The following is a 22,541-nucleotide window of genomic DNA, read 5'->3' as shown; positions in this document are numbered from 1 at the left end:
TTAACACCCCACTGTCAACATTAGACAGATCAATGAGACAGAAAGTTAAAAAGGATATTCAGGAGTTGAACTTGGCTCTGTACCAAGCAGACCTAATAGACATTTACAGAACTCTCCACCCCAAATCAACAGAATATACATTCTTCTTAGCACCACATCGCACTTATTCCAAAATTGACCACATGGTTGGAAGTAAAGAACTCCTCAGCAAATGTAAAAGAACAGAAATTATAACAAACTGTCTCTCAGACCACAGTGCAATCAAACTAGAATGCAGGATTAAGAAACTCACTCAAAACCCCTCAACTACACGGAAACTGAACAATCTGCTCCTGAATGACTACTGGGTACATAACGAAATGAAGGCAGAAATAAAGACGTTCTTTGAAACCAATGAGAACAAAGACACAACATACCAGAATCTCTGGGACACATTTAAAACAGTGTGTAGAGGGAAATGTATAGCATGATATACCCACAAGAGAAAGCAGGAAAGATCTAAAATTGACACCCTAACATCACAATTAAAACAACTAGAGAAGCAAGAGCAAACACATTAAAAAGCCAGCAGAAGGCAAGAAATGACGAAGATCAGAGCAGAACTGGAAGATAGAAATACAAAAAACCCTCAAAAGATCAATGAATCCAGGAGCTGGTTTTTTGAAAAGATCAACAAAATTGACAGACTGCTAGCAAGATTAATAAAGAAGAAAAGAGAGGAGAATCAAATAGATGCAATAAAAACTGATAGAGGGGATATCACCACCGATCCCACAGAAATACAAACTGCCATCAGAGAATACTATAAACACCTCTATGCAAATAAACTAGAAAATCGAGAATAAATGGATAAATTCCTGGACATACACACTCTCCCAAGACTAAACCAGGAAGAAGTTGAATCCCTGAATAGACCAATAATAGGCTCTAAAATTGAGGCAATAATAGCCTACCAACCAAAAAAAGTCCGGGACCAGACAGATTCACAGCTGAATTCTACCAGAGGTACATGGAGGAGCTGGTACCATCCCTTCTGAAACTATTCCAATCAATAGAAAAAGAGGGAATCCTCCCTAAGTCATTTTATGAGGCCAACATCATCCTGATACTAAAGCCTGGCAGAGACACAACAAAAAAAGAGAATTTTAGACCAATATCCCTGATGAACATCGATGCAAAAATCCTCAATAAAATACTGGCAAACCGAATCCAGCGGCACATCAAAAAGCTTATCCACCATGATCAAGTGGGCTTCATCCCTGGGATGCAAGGCTGGTTCAACATATGCAAATCAACACACATAATCCATCATATAAACAGAATCAAAGACAAAAACCACATGACCACATGATTGTCTCAATAGATGCAGAAAAGGCCTCTGACAAAATTCAACAGCCCTTCATGCTAAAAACTCTCAATAAATTAGGTATTGATGGGACATATCTCAAAATAATAAGACCTATTTATGACAAACCCACAGCCAATATCATACTGAATGGGCAAAAACTAGAAGCACTCCCTTTGAAAACTGGCACAAGACAAGGATGTCCTCTCTCACCACTCCTATTCAACATAGTGTTGGAAGTTCTGGCCAGGGCAATCAGGCAGGAGAAAGAAATAAAGGGTATTCAGTTAGGAAAAGAGGAAGTCAAATTGTCCCTGTTTGCAGATTACATGATTGTATATTTAGAAAACCCCATCATCTCAGCCCAAAATCTCCTTAAGCTGATAAGCAGCTTCAGCAGTCTCAGGATACAAAATCAATGTGCAAAAATCACAAGCATTCTTATACACCAATAACAGACAAACAGAGAGCCAGATCATGAGTGCATTCCCATTCACAATTGCTTCAAAGGAATAAAATACCTAGGAATCCAACTTACAAGGGATGTGAAGGACCTCTTCAAGGAGAACTACAAACCACTGCTCAATGAAATAAAAGAGGCCACAAACAAACGGAAGAACATTCCATGCTCATGCATAGAAGAACCAGTATCGTGAAAATGGCCATACTGCCCAAGGTAATTTGTAGATTCAATGCCATCCCCGATAAGCTACCAATGACTTTCTTCACAGAATTGGAAAAAACTACTTTAAAGTTCATATGGAACCAAAAAAGAGCCCGCATTGCCAAGACAATCCTAAGCAAAAAGAACAAAGCTGGAGGCATCACGCTACCTGACTTCAAACTATACTACAAGGCTACAGTAACCAAAACAGCACGGTACTGGTACCAAAACAGATATATAGACCAATGGAACACAACAGAGCCCTCGGAAATAATAGCACACATCTACAGCCATCTGATATTTTACAAACCTGACAAAAAATGGGGAAAGGATTCCCTATTTAATAAATGGTGCTGGGAAAACTGGCTAGCCATATGTAGAAAGCTGAAACTGGCTCCCTTCCTTACACCTTATACAAAAATTAATTCAAGATGGATTAAAGACTTAAATGTTAGACCTAAAACCATAAAAACCCTAGAAGAAAATCTAGGCAATATCATTCAGGACACAGGCATGGGCAAGGACTTCATGTCTCAAACACCAAAGCAATGGCAACAAAAGCCAAAATAGACAATTGGGATCTAATTAAACTAAAGAGCTTCTGCACAGCAAAAGAAACTACCATCAGAGTGAATAGACAACCTACAGAATGGGAGAAAATTTTTGCAATCTATTTATCTGACAAAGGGCTAATATCCAGAATCTACAAAGAACTCAAACAAACTTACAAGAAAAAAGCAAACAGCCAGGCACGATGGCTCACACCTGTAATCCCAGCAGTTTGGGAGGCCAAGGCGGGCGGATCATGAGGTCAGGAGATCGAGACCATCCTGGCTAACACGGTGAAACTCCGTCTCTACTAAAAATACAAACAATTTAGCCAGGTGTAGTGGCGGGCGCCTGTACTCCCAGCTACTCGGGAGGCTGAGACTGGAGAATGGCGTGAACCCGGGAGGCGGAGCTTGCAGTAAGCTGAGATCACGCCACCACACTGCAGCCTGGGCAACAAAGCGAGACTCTGTCTCAAAAAAACAAACAAACAAAAACCCCAAAAAACAAACCACCCCATCAAAAAGTGGGCAAAGGATATAAACAGACACTTCTCAAAAGAAGACATTTATGCAGCAAACAGACACATGAAAAAATGCTCATCATCACTGGCCATTAGAGAAATGCAAATCAAAACCACAATCAAAACCATCTCGCACCAGTTAGAATGGCAATCATTAAAAAGTCAGGAAACAACAGGTGTTGGGGAGGATGTGGAAAAACAGGAACACTTTTACACTGTTGGTGGGACTGTACACTAGTTCAACCATTGTGGAAGACTGTGTGGCGATTCCTCAAGCATCTAGAACTAGAAATACCATTTGACCCAGCCATCCCATGACTGGGTATATACCCAAAGGATTATAAATCATGCTGCTATAAAGACACATGCACACGTATGTTTATTGCAGCACTATTCACAATAGTAAAGACTTGGAACCAACCCAAATGTCCATCGATGATAGACTGGATTAAGAAAACGTGGCACATATAACCATGGAATACTATGCAGCCATAAAAAAGGATGAGTTCATGTCCTTTGTAGGGACATGGATGAAGCTGGAAACCATCATTCTCAGCAAACTATCGCAAGGACAAAAAAACAAAAACAAAAACAAAAACCGCATGTTCTCACTCATGGGTGGGAACTGAACAATGAAAACACATGGACCCAGGGTGGGGAACATCACACACTGGGGCCTGTCGTGGAGTTGGGGGAGGCGGGGCGGGGTAGGGATGGCATTAGGAGATATAACTAATGTAAACGACGAGTTAATGGATGCAGCACACCAACATGGCACATGTATACATATGTAACAAACCTGCACGTTGTGCACATGTACCCTAGAACTTAAAGTATAATAAAGAAAACAAAAAAAGAAAGAAAGAAAAGAGCTTCAGGATCAAGAGTGCCCTGAAGTACAGCGGTCTGGATAACGCAAGTGTTGAATCAGATCTTTCCCTGCTGCCGTGTTCCCCAAATAATAGTAAGGGCCCTCTGTACAGATGCCAACTCCACTGACCCACCAGTATTTGAAAAGGATGCCATGGGGAGTTATTTCTGCTACTCTTTTAAAAAAAATAATTCACTTATGAGATGGAAGTGGAAATTCACAGAGAATTGACAGGTATGGGTTATCTCTTGTAGGGCCTCAGAATAGAGCAATGCCAAGCACCCTTTGGGGGCCTGGTCTTGTGCTACTGACCTTACTGGTCGTACAGAAGGGCTGCTCCCATTGGCTCTTGGGTGGGATGGTGAATGTGCTAAACCAGGTTCACTGCACCTTCCCCTCACAAAGGAGTATATATGCCTGGAGTGGTTCCATTGCTAGGCTCCATTTCCAGCACCTACCAATTGGCACTGTGTATTTTTAAAAGAACAACATTGAGGCTCCTTGCCTCCTTTCAAAGAGAGAGAAAGTTTCTATTCAGTGTTCTAAATGCTATCTGCTTAGTTTGATAGGGTTGTAGTGACTATCATAGGTGTTTTATTGAAGTCCAGAATATCCCAGAAAATGTACATTCCTCTCTTTTCTTATTAAATGGTGCACAGGAAAAAAAAAAAATACTGCCAGAAAGACAATCTTTTTCTTCTCTCCCAGGGGAAAATCAGGTAAATAAATAATTATAAAAAATCAGAGGTTTGTGTGGCATGAAGAACGAATGAAATATTGATTGTGGAATGTGGAAGTGTGAATTAAGCTTTGAAACATAAAACTGCTGCAATAGTTTTGATGCGTTCCCCCCAAAACCTCATGTTCAAAACTGATCCCTATGTTGGAGATGGGGCCTAATGGGAGGTGTCTGTGTCATAGGCCTGGGTCCCTCATGAATGGCTTGGTGCCATCCTCACGGTAATGAGTGAGTTCTCCCTCTATGATTAATAGTTCCCATGAGAGCTGGCTGTTAAAAAGAGCATGGGCCGGGCACAGTGGCTCACGTCTATAATCCCAGCACTTTGGGAGGCTGAGGTGGGCAGATCACGAGGTCAGGAGATCAAGACCATCCTGGCTAACACAGTGAAACCCTGTTTCTACTAAAAATACAAAAAAATTAGCCGGCTGTGGTGGTGGGCACCTGTAGTCCCAGCTACTCGGGAGGCTGAGGCAGGAGAATGGCGTGAACCCAGGAGGTGGAGCTTGCAGTGAGCCAAGATCGCACCACTGCACTTCAGCCTGGGTGACAAAGCGAGACTCCGTCTCAGAAAAACAAGAAAAAGAGCATGGCCCCTTCTCTCTCCCACTCTTGCTATGTGGTCTCTACACATACTGGCGCTCTTTCCTTTTCACTGTGAATGCAAGCAGCCTGAGGCCCTCACAAGATGCAGATACTGACAGTATGCTTCTTATACAAACTGCAGAACTGTGAGCCAAATAAACCCTTTTCTTTATAAATTACCCACCCTTGGGTATTCCTTTATATGGCAACAAACAGACTAAAACAACTTCTAAGAATGTTGAGGGCATTCTGATCTTGGTGAAAGTAAATTCACTTAAGTATCCTTTATTCAGAAACTGAACTTTGTTAAACTGAAGAAACTATTACTATAACTAAAGTTTTATTTTTATTGCAAAAAGTTCCTAGGGAGCTAAAAGAGTACCCATTTATTTCAATTGCACCATCCCAGACCAACTCTATTCATAATTTAGACAAAATTGGAAACCTAATACATAATACCCGGAAATTGTTGATTCTAAGATAATACACTGATGCATACAATGGAAACCAGAAATCATAAGCCTCATATTCTTTACCTCAAAGACACTGAGAAAATAACATTAAGCCAGACTGATGTAAAAGTTTCTTTTTGATGGAGTTCGAGAAAGTAAAAATTAGCTTATACTGAGAAAGCAAAATTCTGCCCTTCCACACCTCAAGCTAGAATAGACACAGATAAAACCCATTGAAAAGTTAACAGCAAACAATATTTCTTCTAAGGTCATTCTGCAGCTGTAAAATGTCATAATTACCCGTTTTGAGCAACTACTGCTTTCTTACTCATTATGACACCTCGTCTTTTAAAGTCATAGGCTGTCAGAAATTGTGTAGTCTGAAATCACATCAGAAAGAACGAAAGTGACTTTGATGCTGAGAAGCAGTTATCTGCAACTCAGATGCAGACTTTCACATGAGGGGTTTCTGAATATGTAATTTTACATTTAACTTTGTATTTTCCAAGGAAATAGGATCCCAGGTCCATTATGCAGTCTGGACATGGCATTGACTCTTTTATACAGAGCCTATTTTGCTTTAAGTCTATCACATCACTGATCTCACTGAAATTTCATCAGAATTCCCTCCTTCATCAAGATTATATGATAACCCAGTCAGGTGCCATGGCTCATGCTCGTAATCCCAGCATTTTGGGAGGCTGAGGTGGGCGGATCACTCGAGGTCAGGAGTTGGAAGACCAGCTTGGCCAACATGGTGAAACCCCGTCTATACTAAAAATACAAAAATTAGCCGGACATAGAGGTGGGTGCCTAGTCCCAGCTACTGGGAGGTTTTTAAAGGCTTCTTATTATCTCCTGTTCATCTTGAGGTTATGCTTATCTAGTTGTTTGTTGTTGGGAAATTAAGTTGTTCACCAAAAGTTACAACATGCACACTGGCACTATGATACTCACTGTCCATGACCTCACTGGTTTTAGTTTGTGACTTCACTAGCATGTAAGTGTCTTAATCTTACATATGTCAGAAAATATCAAGACTCTTTGTCTTGATGTGTTCCTTTTGGGTCAGATTATAACAATCATGCAATAAGAGTTCTTCATCAATCTTCTATAGTTTCTTTGTTAGACGTTTGCACTAAAAAACATGTACCTGTAAAATAAAAGACATTTAGCATTGAAAGTTCTTCTTTTAAAGGACTATGCTACAAACAAACAAACAAACAAACCACTAATTGAAAATGTCAGCCGGGCACAGTGGCTCATGTCTGTAACCCAGCACTTTGGGAGGCTGAGGCAGGCAGGTCACCTGAGGTCAGGAGTTCAAGACCAGCCTGGCCAACACGGTGAAACCCCATCTCTACTGAAAATACAAAAAGTAGCTGGGTGTGGTAGTAGGTGCCTGTAATCCCGGCTACTTGGGAGGCTGAGGCAGGAGAATTGCTTATACCTGGGAGGCAAAGGTTGCAGTGAGCCGAGATTGTGCCACTGCACTCCAGCCTGGGTGACAGAGTGAGACTTCATCTCAAGGAAAAAAAAAAAAAAGAAAATGTCAATAATAGTTATAAGAAAATCAAGCAAATAAAAAACCAATTAAATTAAATTAATAACTTATTGATAGTTATCATCAAATCATTGGTTCTATTCAAAGTAAAATTAAACTAAGCTATGTTCAGTATGTATAAAAAAAAAGGATGCAGAATTTAGGGAAGAGCCAGACGGAATTAATCTTCTACCAGGGACTCCCTGTCAGAACAAAAACAAACCATACGAATTGTACACCATGCCAAAAAGTATGGCATTTTCCTAAGGTCCATGGTTCAAAGTCTAAAACTATGAATATTTCTACCTTAAGTTTTTAAGAATCTAAGTTATCATATGTTAAAAAAATTGAAAAATCATTTCAAAAATATTATGTATAAAACTGAATCTCAGAATGTATTTTCTCATAGAAGCAAAAGTAAAAACCACATTTTACATAAAACATCTCTGGAATAAAACCAACCTTCAAAGGATAATCTTAAAAAATTTAAAAACATAATTCTTCTAAAAGCATAGTGAATACTTGTCAAAGATTTACTTAAGTCATTAATGAGGGATCAGCAGCTAGACAAGACAAGTTTAAAGGAGATGCAAGAAACCGATATACAGATAGTGGAAAAAAGAATGCTGGAATAAGACTGCAAAATTAGACACAAACCTGATTAATGTCCTACAGGACAGTAATACCATAGCTTTGGGGATTATCTTTTATCCTAGCAAAAATAATTGCAACGTTTCAATCTTGTACAAGTTAATATCTTTTAGGATCTAAATATTAATTAATAGTAAATGGTAAGTCAAACAACATAACCCTCCCCTGCTATGTCAGATAACCCTTAGACAGGCTTGTTAATACAGTGGTCTAATATGACTCTGAAATGGCCTACATTTATCTTTTATTTATTTCTAAGTTTTGGATATTTTTCTCATCACAACAAATTTCTGATTTTTACTTTTTCTGGAAAAATCAAGTGGATGCAGTATTCACAAATAAGAAAGCCTTAATCAATAAAATGAAATAAAATATCTAAACCAATTTAAACTCACCTTAACACTATTTCCACCATGTTGATGTACTCTTGGTACTTTTTAATGGCACAGCATTGGGTCTTACGATGCAGCACAAGCATCAGACTATGTGATGATAGAATATTTTACCATTAGTAATCATGATGTGACTGTCTGGCTAGATTAGGGCTGCCACCTCTGAGAGAAATCTGTTAAATTGATGCCACCAGCCCTGGGGCTACCATACCAATCAAATAATCATTGTGAACTCGCAATTAACTGGTAACATTGAGAATCAGAGGTAGTAAAATAGGCATTTCCTCTGTATTCATTATATGTACAACGGTAGGTATTACCTTTACCAATTTTGTTTCTTCTGCCTGAAGGTGAAGATCTTCATCTGGCTGGGTAATTTCAGGGCTCTGAAAGGATACAGGATAAGATCACTCAGTGATAGGCTGCCTATGACCTAGAGCAGAGCCTCAACGAGCACCACCAATCCACTGTGGATGCAGTGTATATGGGATGATCTCGTCTACTGTTTAACTTAGGGCTGAAATCAAAGTCCCATTGTAACATGCAATCATAATCTTTCACTTTGTTTGGGACAATGACAAACACATGTAAGATTGACAAAGATATAACTGCTTTTAACAAAGAACCTATCGAAACAAAAATAAACTTACAATAAAGGGCCTTCAGACACTACGTAAGTCTGCTTTTTCATATTGGGATGAAATCTATTTCTCAGAAAGTATTTATCTTGCTCAAGAATAATATTCAAAACCTACTATCTGTTTTCTACAATTGAAAAATCATTATAGTGTTTCGTGGGGGGATATGGCTCAGCAGTCACTCAGGAAATATTTCAGCAACCTCTCATAACATTGTTTCCTTCCAAAACTTAGAAACTGTATCTCCATGAGGGCCTTATTTATTTATTTATTTATTTATTTATTTTTGAGACAGAGTCTCACTCTATCACTGCCCAGGCTGGAGTGCAGTGGGGCCATCTTGGCTCACTGCAACCTCTGTCTCCCAGGTTCAAGTGATTCTCCTGTCTCAGCCCCCTGAGTAGCCGGGACTACAGGCACGCACCACCATGCAGGCTAACTTTTTGTACTCTTTTTTGTAGAGACAGAGTTTCGCCATGTTGCCCAGGCTGGTCTTGAACTCCTGACCTCAGCCTCCCAAAGTGCTAAGGCATGAGCCACCACACCCAGCCCATGAAGGCCTGATTTTATAAATGAAATGATATTTTACTTTATCTTCTAGTAATAGTTATCCATTTCAGATTTTGTGCCATTTTAAAAAATTATGGATAATAAAACTACATATTTAAAGATCATTATGAAAAAATGTCAGACTAACTCTCCCTCAACAACTTCTTGCCTAAAAATGCACAAATATTCAGATTCCAGAAAATTAATGATGATGTGAATCTTCAATCTCTGATAGAGACGGGTTGATCCAGTGATACATGACTAGACAAATACGGTTGTACCCAGTGATCAAGGGCAACATTTGGTTTTATTTATCTTTTCAAGGGTAGATAAAAGATAAAGGGTAATCAAAAGATAAAAAGGTTATTTATCTTTTTCAAGGACTATTTACATGTCACATGTTCTGGCTACAAAGAATAAAAGACCAGAATCACAGGTTATTACAGATCATTACTGTAACAAATTATTTTTGTTGGTATTCTCTTTCTTCGGAATCTATATTAAAAAGTCACTGCTAAAGCACAGCTTTTATCACATTAATACTAATCCCAAGGACACTCAAACACACATACACATTTCAATGCCTTCAGGGAAACATTAAAAGATTCATCTCAAGTATCTAATTTCCAGCCCTATCTGTCACAACTTTCCAGCTTGAATCACAAGCTCACCCCCTGTTCTCTGCCTCTGAAGCCTTGCCCTTAAACCCCTTTCTCACCTGAACTATCTTCACAAATACTTTATGACAATTAAAATCCCATTTGTAATTCAATACCAGCTTAAATCTAGCTATCTTCATGAACTTTCTATGACCAGTTTAGCCCACACTATCGTCCCATTTCTTTCTTTTCATAGTACTCATCATCTTTATCATACCGATAAGCAACTATTATTCACCTAAATAATGTAATTATTACTTTTGTACATTTTACCTCAATGAAACTGTAAATTCCCTACAGCCAAGCACTGTCTTAAACATATTCTCTCAATATAATCTATTAAATCTGATCACTTCTTAATGGGTAGAAATCACTGACAGTGGCACAAGGAGAATGGCTCCTATAAATCAGGGCTGGGGTATGTGTTTGTGTACATATATTTTCCCCAAAAATTTCCTAAATAAAATTTTCCAATTGAAAAATATTCCACTCTGCTGTCCCATAAATAACTGAAATTTCCTGGGAACAATACAAATTTAATATCAAAATTAAAGATGCCTGTCATAACTAATGACAGCTCAGATATTTTCTGAAAGATCATGTGTCCTGATATTTGGTTAAGTAAGTATAGTGAATCCTCCCATAGTTTACTGCCTCTACTGTGAACTCAATTTTCATGGGTCTATTTAGTTGAGTTCTCAGAAGCGGTGTTGGGGAAGTAGAGAAGTCACAAGCCTTCGGGAAAAGTAAACATGCTCTCAAACCAAGAGAGTAGGTCAAAAACAGGGAATCCCAACTTACCAGAGGTCCAACTGAAAAAAACACAGCAGCCATAATCTCTGCCTCTGGCTTCCCCTCTCTGGAAAGAGTGGAGTCTTGCAGAGACATATCTAAGGAAGAGAAATAAGCCATGAAAACCAATCCTGCCTGGGGAATTTCAGACTTACCAAGTTGGAATCCTGACACAGAAGTGAGCATGGCCTCCCTAAGGAAGCACAAGAGTAACCCTTAAGATCAGTGAAGGACAAAGACCCTTGCTCCTGTAGAGCTCAAGATTTTAGCACTGTTAACTATAGTCACAACTAACAGGCTAGCCATTGTACAAGGAGGTTTTAAAATATTTTCTCAAGTTATTTTCACATCAACCTAATAGGAATAATATTCCCATTCCATAGATGAGGAAACTGAGTCTAGAAAAATTAAACTACCCAAGGCCATGCAAATACATGACTCCAAATCAATCTAATTCCAAAGCCCATACCTTTTCCACTGAATCAACATGCTGTGTGAAGTACAACAAAATAATACTTCAGTCTTTCTTTGCCATAATTAGTCACTCATCTAACAATTACATATTCTAAGAATCTCCTTTTCTTGCCTTTCCCACGAAGAGCCAATTTCTGAATATTTTCAGAGATCTGTTTCGTGTAAAGAGAACACTACAACTTTAAAATTTAAATGATATTGGAAGTCTTGACTTACCCCCTCCCAATCTGATATTCAAATAGATCTTTATCCTTTCTATATCAGGCAAACTTAAATAAAAAGGAAACAGGTATAATAATAATAATAATAATAGAAGAGACATGAAATTCAGTGCACAAAGCATTAAGCTGTAGTCTTTCTATGCTGAAAAAAGTATATACCTAAAAAAAGTTTTATACTATGGAGGAAGAGGGTGACAGAGATCTTTTCCAGGGATGCTTGGGCACTGCTTTTCTACCTTTGGCTAATGGTATGTATGGCCTTGCTGAGGCTGAGTTTGGTTCAAGAACCAGGAGTGCCTGATGTAGGATATCAAACAGTACAGATTGTTAATATAAATTCTTCTAGGATGGTAATATTAGCCTCATGAATAAAAGGCCAGTGACATAGTAAGTATTGAGTTTTTGAGAAACTCTACCTTGTGCAAAAAGTGTTATAAGCAATTATATGGTCCTGCAGCTAGGACCTTTGTTATGCTTAAACATGTGGAATCTGCTCCTTCCCTGAATGTGCACCTTGCTTCTCATAAGGTTCAGTAGCTTTGCTCAATAAACATAGCAGAACTCAATCTAACCTTACAGTGTCTAACAATCAGAAGCTCATCTGAAAAGGTATTTGAAGTACTTAACCATTATTCTTTGAAAAACAAGAATAATGCCGGGCGCGGTGGCTCACACCTGTAATCCCAGCACTTTGGGAGGCCGAGGCGGGCGGATCACTAGGTCAGGAGATCGAGACCACGGTGAAACCCCGTTTCTACTAAAAATACAAAAAATTAGCCGGGCGCGGAGGCGGGCGCCTGTAGTCCCAGCTACTCAGGAGGTTGAGGCAGGAGAATGGCGTGAACCCGGGAGGCAGAGCTTGCAGTGAGCCGAGATTGCGCCACTGCACTCCAGCCTGGGCGACAGAGCGAGACTCTGTCTCAAAAAAAAAAAAAAAAAAAAAGAAAAACAAGAATATTAATATACAAAGCAAAGTTATCATGAATGTAAAGAATATCAGAGATACAAATATTAAATAATTAAATAGATATGGGTATACTGAAACTTATATTGTCAGATTAATGTACTAACTCAAGGAGGAGACCAGGGTTTAGTTAAATCAAGAAAACACATAAATATCTTGGCTGGGCCTGGTGGTTCACACCTGTCATCCCAGCACTTTGGAAGGTTGAGGCAGGCAGAGCACCTGAGGTCAGGAGTTCGAGACCAGCCTGGCTGACATGGTGAAACTCCGTCCCTACTAAAAAATACAAAACAATCAGCCAGGCGTGGTGGCGCACACCTGTAGTCCCAGCTACTCGGGAGGCTGAGGCACGAGAATTGCTTGAACTTGGGAGGTGGAGGTTGCTGTGAGCAGAGATTGCATCACTGCACTCCAGCCTGGGCGACACAGCGAGACTCTGTCTCAAAAAAAAAAAAAAAAAGTGAGTATCTTAAAAATGTAGAGTGGTTTCTTTCATGACACTGGGGCTTTCTTAGGCAAAATGAAAAGGTTTTGGTGGAAGAGAAACAATGAGAAGGCGAGGGAGGAAAGCAGTGCAGTGTGGAGATAAAAGAGGTAAAGAAAGAATAGTCTGAGGGGATTCCTGTATTGAAGCCTTAAGGTAACCAACCAGTAAGTGGTTTTGTCTTATACCAGTGTTTCTCTAGATTTTTCTGTTATACAGCCTTTTGCAAATCTAATGAAAATTATGACTCCTCTCCCATTTTCTAATGAAAACACTCCATGTATAATTAGAGGGGTCTCAAATAACTAAGAACGCAAAAAACTCACTGGATATTCTTATTAAAAAGGAAATTCTTTGGCTCCATCCAAGATCAAAATCAGGATCTCCAGATGTGAGGCACAGAAATACACATCGCTTGGTGGCCGGGCACGGTGGCTCAAGCCTGTAATCCCAGAACTTTGGGAGGCCGAGATGGGCGGATCACGAGGTCAGGAGATCGAGACCATCTTGGCTAACACGGTGAAACCCTGTCTCTACTAAAAATTACAAAAAACTAGCCGGGCGAGGCGGCGGGCGCCTGCAGTCCCAGCTACTCGGGAGGCTGAGGCAGTAGAATGGCGTAAACCCGGGAAGCGGAGCTTGCAGTGAGTCGAGATCCGGCCACTTCACTCCAGCCTGGGTAACAGACCAAGACTCCGTCTCAAAAAAAAAAAAAAAAAAAAAACAAGAAAAGAAATACACATCGCTTGAACAAGTACACCTCAAGAAATATTTAGTTAATATAATATGTTAACATGTTAATTATATAACATGTAATATGTTAAATTATATAATGTTTTAGTTTTAGTGTAGTATTTTAAGAAATACTGTCCTGATACACAATAGGGATTCTGAAGGGTGAAGGAGTGGGAGGTGGGTGGAGAATAAGGAATTACTTAATGGGTGTAATGTACATTATTCTGGGGATGGATACCCTGAAAGCCCTGATCCCACCACTACACAGTCTATGCATACCAGTAAACCTTAACCTTTTTGGGGGTATGGACCCATCTGAGAATCTGACCTTGTCCACAGAATAATGCACATGCATATATGATGTTGCATATTACTTCAGAGAGCTTGAAAACTGACTCTCCCTCCCAAGCCCATACACTGAACCCCAAGTTTTACAAGGTTGCAAAGAAAAAAAATGAGCCAAGAATATTGCACACCCCCAAGCCCCCGAACACTAAAGTAGACGTACAAAGAGCAACATACGGCATTTTCAATTCCTCAGGTCTAGAGTAACAGTTTTCTGCATCTTTAACATTTATCAAGAGTGAGCTGAGTCATTTAAAAAATACTTGTAAATATTAATAAACTCCGTGAGAATACTTCATGTAAATTATGCTAGTAACATATGTTTAACAAACAAACTGCAATAAACACCTTGTTTTATCTTAAAATCAGAATGAACAATATTTAACATTTAATATATTCAGCTTGATCTCAATTGTGTAAATACAATGCATAGAAAAAGACTGTGAGTAAGGCAAAACTCTACTGAGACCTCTGACACCTGGGGCTGTGATGCTTACCCTTCTTTCTGCTTTTCTGTACTTTCCAAGTAGACAAGAAGAAGTATCTACATATACATAGGAGTCTGGAATAGGAATAAAATCCCAGAGCGACTGGTCACAGCCCCAGGTTCTAACCCTGGTTTGGCTACTGTAGAACTGTGACTACAGGCAAGTCACTTGAGCACAATGAATCAGCTATTAGTACATGAGAGTAACCACATTATATATTTCTACTATCCCCTTTGTCATTATGCAGAAGATATCTAGGCCAATATTCCCCAGTTATAATTTCCCTAGATATTTACAAGCTCTGTCTTTCCAGCTATTGCAAAAGTATCCAGAGACTGAAGGAGAAACTTTACTTGTTTTGCTTCCTTGGCCAGTGTAGTTATTTAGAAATAACGAAGGGTCCATGTTTTTGCTAAGAATCTCAGTGCCATGCACCAGTCCAGCATTTCCCAATCAATGCAATAACACCATTGTCATGACAGGGAGTGACAAGTGATTAAAAGGTGATTACAGTATTTGAAATGCTACATTTCAGGAAAAGCTGCCTCGGTTACTGAGTAGCGCTGGTCCCCCGATGTGAAACCTAGTTTCATCCCTGCCAGTTCAGAAGCCAGAGCGGGTATGGACATACTCCTGCCAACCTCGCCCTCTTTCTCTAACTGCTCTCCTCTACCCACTCCGGGTATGCCCTCCTCAGGGCCAGCAAGGCGCGGGGCTGGGAAGACAGGAAAGGTCGGGTCAGGGGCCCGCCCGTCCTACTCGAATCCCAGCTCACGCCCCGCACCCGGTTCTTTTTAACCCCAGCGCCGCCAGGCCCGCCAGGGAGGAGGTTCCCGGGTTCGGACCCGGGTTAACAGGCCTCAGAGGGCACGGGGCCCGACCTATGAGGGGGGCCGGCTGGTGACTGAACCCACACTCGAGAAGGAGGCCCAGCCCCAATCGCCTCTCAGGGGTGGGCGGGTCCGCTCAGGGTCTGGGGCTATAGAGGAACGGCCACGCCCCAGACGCCGTCGGGAGCCAAGCGCCAAGGGAGGGGCGGCGGGCAACCGAGGCCAGGCGCCCGGGAGAACGAGTACCTGGCGGCAGAACTGAGGACAACTGAGGGCACTCGCAGAGCAGGGCGGGAACGCTTCCAGCAATGGCGGCGGTTCGGCGGGGCCGGCCTCCAGGCAGGGCATTGCGCCTGCGCAGCCGGAGCGTCGGAACTACAGTGCCCGGAATCCTCAGCGCCTGAGCACCCCCGCCCCTTTTGTCTGCGTTAGTGAAGGAATTGGCTCTTTCGGGGTGCGAAAAAATGCCAATTGGATATACTTCTGTTGAGAAGCCTTGACTATGTGTCAAAAGCAGTAGCACTAGAGATACAAATAATGACACAACCCTTGCCTTGGAACATTTAGGTGGGACGAAAGAAAGCCATTGAGAGAACAGATAGATGTGATCCAGACAAATATGTGAACAAGTGCTCGGAAACACTATTTCTGAACAATTCCCTTTATGACAATTTCCTCAGAGTTGGAAGAGATGGCAATTAATGACAACAATACCAATTAAGTAGAATGGATATGAACACCTGAAAATACAAATTTTAGGCCAAAATTATTCGAAATACAAAGAAAAAATCTTTTTTTTTTTTTTTTTTTTTTTTTTTTGAGACGGAGTCTCGCTCTGTCGCCCAGGCTGGAGTGCAGTGGCCGGATCTCAGCTCACTGCAAGCTCCGCCTCCCGGGTTTACGCCATTCTCCTGCCTCAGCCTCCGGAGTAGCTGGGACTACAGGCGCCCGCCACCTCGCCCGGCTAGTTTTTTTTTTTTGTATTTTTTAGTAGAGACAGGGTTTCACCGGGTTAGCCAGGATGGTCTCGATCTCCTGACCTTGTGATCCGCCCGTCTCGGCCTCCCAAAGTGCTGGGATTACAGGCTTGAGCCACCGCGCCCGGCAAGAAAAAATCTTTTTGAAGACAAATAGCTGTAGAAGTTCTCCTCGATGCATACAAATGATAATTCTTAAAACACAATGACTGCAAGTATTTATTTGCAACAAATTTATTTGACCACTTATTCAAGGGCTGCTTGTCCAAGAGCTATATTAAGATTTATTTACTTTCTTCCCTACCAAAGACGATATTTTTTGATGATAGAAACTACGTCTGATGGAATTTATTACTCAGAGTGCCTACTTAGGAGACTGCTCGCATAATGAATGAAACGAAGGAAGAATGAATGAATAATTTAGGACCCTACCTCCCGACAAAATGCACACGGAATTGTCCACATCACTATCAGCATTTTGGTCAAAACCATTCAACAAGTCTCTAGGAAGCTCCAAATGTTCCCACATCTTCCTGTCTTTTTCTGAGCCCTCCAAACTGTTCCAACCTCTGCCCATTACCCAGTTCCAAAGTTGCTTCCACATTTTCCAGTATCTTTATAGCAGTGCCCCAAACTCTTGGTACCAATTTCTTGTATTGGTCCATTTTCACACTGCTATAAAGAATAACTGAGACTGGGTAATTTATAAACAAAAGAGGTTTAATTGACTTACAGTTCCACATGGCTGGGGAGGCCTCAGGAAACTTACAATCATGGTGGAAGGCAATCGGGAAGCAGCAACTTCTTCACAAGGCGTGAGGAGAGGGAAGAGCCGGGGAAACTGCCACTTGTAAAACCAACAGATCTTGTGAGAAGTTGCTCACTGTCACAAGAACAGCATAGGCGAAACTGCTCCCATGATGCAGTCACTTCCCACCAGGTTCCTCCTTTGACACATGGGGATTACAATTTGAGATGAGATTTGGGTGGGAACACAGAGTCAAAGCATATCATCATGGTTGCTGGTGGATTCGTCGATATTCTGAGGTAGAGATACAATAATCTATCAGTTTGATTAGGAGGTCTGGGTTTTGCTTTTTCTATGGTAATGTAAAAGGGCAGGAATATCAGTATGTTACACATTCAGTGCAATTACAAATCAGTCTCTGTGCATATAAGGAAGCACAAAATCACAGACCTAGGGTCTTGATAGATATGAAAGAAACCCTGTGTGATATCATGCCCTCATCTTTACCTCAAACTCTCACCTAAAATTACTAGTGAGGACTTTTTTGTCCTGCTGTTAATATTTGATAATTCTAGGTAGCATGCAATAAGATATGGAATATATGAATAATAACTTGATTTTATAATATTAATAACAGCCTAATTTTAAATATATATGTTGTGCCTTGTACTCTACAGAAAATGCACACTTTCCTTTTTTCTCTAAATTAGGTTTAATTTATTTCAGAAGTTTCTAGATTTTATTGTCTCTATTTAGCCAAAGCTACAAGAAAGGTCAAATTCATATCTTTAAATGCTTTCATTATCAATCAAGAAAGTGAAATGAACAAAGAATTTTACTCAAGAAACTAGTGAGAAATCAAAGAAATGTACAAAATGTAGAATACAAGAATTAATAAAAACAGATTAACAGTGGAATAAATAAATAAGTCCAACTGGTTCTTTGTAATGGAATGTGGAAAGACATACTCTATTCTTCTGGATAGGAAGATGAAATATCATAATCATATCAATGCAAGTTTTATGCATGCTCAAACATGTATAAACTAAGAAAAAGTCTGAAAGGAAATACAGCAAAATGTTTGCACTTTTTTTCCTTTAGGTGGTGAGATTAAAGGTAATACTTTTTTAATATAATTTTCTGTATTTTCTAAATCTTCTGTAAAGAACAAATAGTTTTATGATCAGGAAAAAATAAGACATTTCTTAAATGCCAAATTACCTCTCATTAATACATATAATGCAAATGCCAATCAAAATACCAGAGAGACAGATGAGGGACTGGGGAAGAACTTCAAAAAGGGCCACAAGGGAGATTAAACATTATGCAAAAGAGTAATGAGGAATTTTAAAGCAAAAAAAGAGAAAGTAATCCTATTCTACAAGATATTAAAACCTAATGCAAAGTCTGGCTAGTAACTTCTAATCAAATTGCTTCCATACTTTAAATAAAATACTTGCAAATTTAGAACACAGACAAAGATAGAAACTTCTCACATGACCCAGCACTAAGCCCATCGGATGGCAGAATGCAGAATCAGGTGGCAATGGACTGATCTTAAGACAGATGAAGCAGTGGAGAAAAATCTTCCTGGAGCTGATGGTATAATTTGCTTCCTGAAACAATGACAGTCCATGAAATAAGGTAGGAAAATGTTTTGAACCTCTCTCACCAGCAGATCCCTAAATCACAGACCCAGAACTTGGAGGAAACAGGAAACAGGAAACAGGAAGCCATCTCTGCACCTCTCCAGCACTGCTCTGGTTGGCGGGCAGAATATCATAAAATCATCATGATTCTTATATCAAAACCCAAAATTCTAGACTGATTAAATAGTTATTTTTTTAAATGAGAAAAGTTATTGTTTATTTGATCTTGGGCTAGGGAAGATATTTCCAAGCAAAAAGGGTAAAAAGAAAGAAAAAGAAATGATTAACAGATTGGAATGCAATAACGGTGTAATATCAAGTGTTGGCAAGAGCTCATGCAAGTGCGTGTTCTCATGACTGCTGGAACAAATTGGTGTAATATTTCTGAAGGGCATTCTGGCTGAATATATTAGAAGTCTTTAAAATGTTTATGCTCTGACTCAGTAATTCAACATCTATGAATTTTTCCTAAATAAGTAATAAGAGAGAGATACAAAAAGTATTTACAATATTGAAAGACTGGAAAGAACATAAATGTTCAACAATACATATATGTTCAACAACAGGGGACTAGTAAATATGAATTATTTATATGATAAAATACTATCTAACCTTAAAATAATATTTTAAATAATATTTAATGATGAGAATATGCTGAGAAAAGTTTAATCATTTTTAAAAAGTTAAATGTAAAATGAAAGTTAATAACATGTACAAGATTATTCTAATTTTTTTTTTTTGAGATGGAGTCTCAAACTGTTGTCACCTGGGCTTGTAGTGCAATGGAGTGATCTTGGCTCACTGCAACCTCCACCTCCCAGGTTCCAGCAATTCTCCTGCCTCAGCCTCCCAAGTAGCTGAGATTACAGGCACCTGCCACCATGCCTGGCTAATTTTTGCATTTTTAGTAGACACAGGATTTCACCATGTTGGTCAGGCTGGTCTCGAACTCCTGACCTCAGGTGATCCAACCTCCACGGCCTCCCAGATTACTGGGATTACAGGCGTGAGCCACTGCACTCGGTCTATTCTAAAACTTTTTAAACTTATGAGATACACATACACACACATGTATCTGGAAGAAAACTCCAAAATAGTGGCAATGATTTGGAGGGAACATTGGGAGTGATTGTAATTGTCTGTTACTAGCAGCTAAAAGCATGCCAATAGACCTGGCAAACGCCCACTCAATCTTCAGAACTCAGCTCAGCTGCCACTTCTTCCAGGAAGACCTCCTGTACTACTCACTCCTATATTATACTAGGTATTCTGCTTTGCACTACACTAGACTCTGGGCATAACTCTATGATTCCCTCCCTCCCTCCCTCCCTCCCTCCCTCCCTCCCTCCCTCCCTCCCTCCCTTCCTTCCTTCCTTCCTTCCTTCCTTCTTTCTCTTTCTTTCTTTCTCTCTTTCTTGATGGAGTCTCATTGTGTCACCCAGGCTGAAGTGCAGTGGCATGATCTTCTCAGTTCATTGCAACCTCTGCCTCACAGGTTCAACTGATTCTCCTGCCTCAGCCTCCCAAGTAGCTGGGATTACAGGCACCTGCCACCACTCCCAGATAATTTTTGTATTTTTAGTAGAGATGGGGTTTTGCCATGTTGGCCAGGCTGGTCTTGAACTCCTGACCTCAAGTGATCTGCCCACTTCAGCCTCCCGAAGTCCTGGGATTACAGGTGTGGGCCACTCTGCCCGGCTACTATTCTTTTTTTTTGAGACGGAGTCTTGCTCTGTCCCCCAGGCTGGAGTGCAGTGGCTGGATCTCAGCTCACTGCAAGCTCCGCCTCGCAGGTTTATGCCATTCTCCTGCCTCAGCCTCCCGAGTAGCTGGGACTACAGGCACCCGCCACCTCGCCTGGCTAATTTTTTGTATTTTTAGTAGAGACAGGGTTTCACAGTGCTAGCCAGGATGGTCTCAGTCTCCTGACCTTGTGATCCACCCACACTGGCCTCCCAAAGTGTTGGGATTACAGGCGTGAGCCACCTCGCCCGGCCGATTGTTGGTGTTTTTTAAGAGTTGGGTTCTCACTCTGTCACCCAGGCTGGAGTACAGTGGTGCAGACACAGCTCCCTGCCACCTCCAACTCCTGGGCTTAAGGAATTCTCTTGCCTCAGCCTCCTGAGTAGATGGGACTACAGGCATGCACCAACACACACAGTTGAAAATCGGGGAACTTGGAAAAGGTATTATTATAACCTATTTGGTCTTGACTTTTGAAATAATTAGAATTGGATTTAAAATTTGGTCCTGGAATAGCCATAATTGATCATTATTCCAGGAAAAGTAAATATTGGTGCATCCAAGTAAATGCTTAATAGATTCAAATTTTATTAAATAAATTACAACAAAATGTGCTTTAGAACCTGCATTCACAGTTTAGTACTTCACTGGTTTTACTTCACTTGGTAGCCAAATTTGTCTAGTTTATCATAGTGACAACTGGGGATAGGCCAATGATAACTGCTATAAAATTCTGCTTTGGCCAATTAAAATTGTTACTCCAAGAATGTAAGAGAGCAAAAATGTATAATAAATCCTAAAGAGAAGAGATAACATTCAGCACTGTTCCTCCACAGATCTTGCTATGACATAACCTATAGTCAAGGTGTTTTGTTTTGTTTAACAATATTTAGCAATGAGATTGTCACGTTATCATTGATATTTGACCATCTAAAATAGCAAGCTCTTCTCACTGGTTTTCCTTTACCTGGCAGGGAAATGTCTGATTTATCATAGTGACTACTGGAGACGTGCCAGTGGGAACCCATTCCCGGTAGGTACAAAACAAATGCTACAGCAAACTTACCTGAAGGAAAAATCAAGATTTGGCTTAAATAGGAATACATAATTATGTATGCACCCAGAGACCGGGTGCCGTGGCTCATGCCTATAATCCCAGCACTTTGGGAGGCCGAGGCAGGCGAATCACTTGAGGTAAGGAATTCAAGACGAGCCTCGCTAACAAGGCCCTGTTGCTACTAAAAATACAAAAATTAGCTGGGTGTGGTGACCGGCAACTGTAATCCTGGCTACTTGGGAGGCTGAGGCAGGAGAATCGCTTGAACCTGGGAGGCGGAGGTTGCAGTGAGCCGAGACTGCACCATTGCACTCCAGCCCTGGGTAACAAGAGCAAAACTCATCTCAAAAAATAATAATAATAATTAATTAAAAATAAAAATAAAATTAAAAGCTCCAGAGTATTGAAATTATGCATTGTCACTTGGTTTTGAAGAATAACTGTAACATGTTGAATCTGTATATAGCATACATTTTTCTGCTTGCATTACAGAGTTCCTGTTGATATAAGAAAAGCTTTGGCAGGGCGTGGTGGCTCATGCCTGTAATCCCAGCACTTTGGGAGGCCAAGGTGGGTAGATCACGACATCAGGAGATCGAGACCATCCTAGCTAACACGGTGAAACCCCGTCTCTACTAAAAATACAAAAAAAAAAAAAAAAAAAATTAGCCAAGTGTGATGGCAGATGCCTGTAGTACCCGCTACTCGGGAGGCTGAGGCAGGAGAATGGCATGAACCCAGGAGGCAGAGCTTGCAGTGAGCCGAGATCGCACCACTGCAATCCAGCCTGGGCGATAGAGTGAGACTGTCTCAAAAAAAAGCTTTGAGGTTTAAAATAAGTGTCTTTGTGGATTATACCAATTATAGATACTTA

General features: G+C 40.4%; 1 protein-coding gene and 1 long non-coding RNA gene across 2 annotated transcripts in view; one reads left to right on the top strand and one right to left on the bottom strand.

The window, feature by feature from the left end:
- The window catches only part of LOC697042 (uncharacterized), a 49,712-nt gene extending 33,906 nt beyond the window's left edge, over positions 1-15,806 (bottom strand). The window contains exons 1-3 of the mRNA XM_028836042.2: positions 15,740-15,806; positions 10,962-11,050; positions 8,635-8,700 (exon numbers count right to left, since the gene is read on the bottom strand). Coding sequence (XP_028691875.2) covers positions 8,635-8,700; positions 10,962-11,048 — 153 coding nt within the window. The 5' untranslated portion in view covers positions 11,049-11,050; positions 15,740-15,806. The remainder of the gene's footprint in view (positions 1-8,634; positions 8,701-10,961; positions 11,051-15,739) is intronic.
- Positions 15,807-18,769: 2,963 nt separating this feature from the next.
- Positions 18,770-22,241, top strand: LOC144335344 (uncharacterized). The gene is made up of 3 exons (XR_013406126.1): positions 18,770-18,862; positions 21,585-21,643; positions 22,160-22,241. It is a non-coding gene; the product is annotated as an uncharacterized LOC144335344 (long non-coding RNA).
- Positions 22,242-22,541: the final 300 nt, after the last annotated feature.

Source organism: Macaca mulatta, chromosome 16, assembly GCF_049350105.2.
Source record: "Macaca mulatta isolate MMU2019108-1 chromosome 16, T2T-MMU8v2.0, whole genome shotgun sequence".
In the NCBI taxonomy this organism is placed as follows: domain Eukaryota; kingdom Metazoa; phylum Chordata; class Mammalia; order Primates; family Cercopithecidae; genus Macaca; species Macaca mulatta.
Note: the sequence above shows the minus strand (reverse complement) of the source record. Positions and strands in the feature narration are given on the sequence as shown.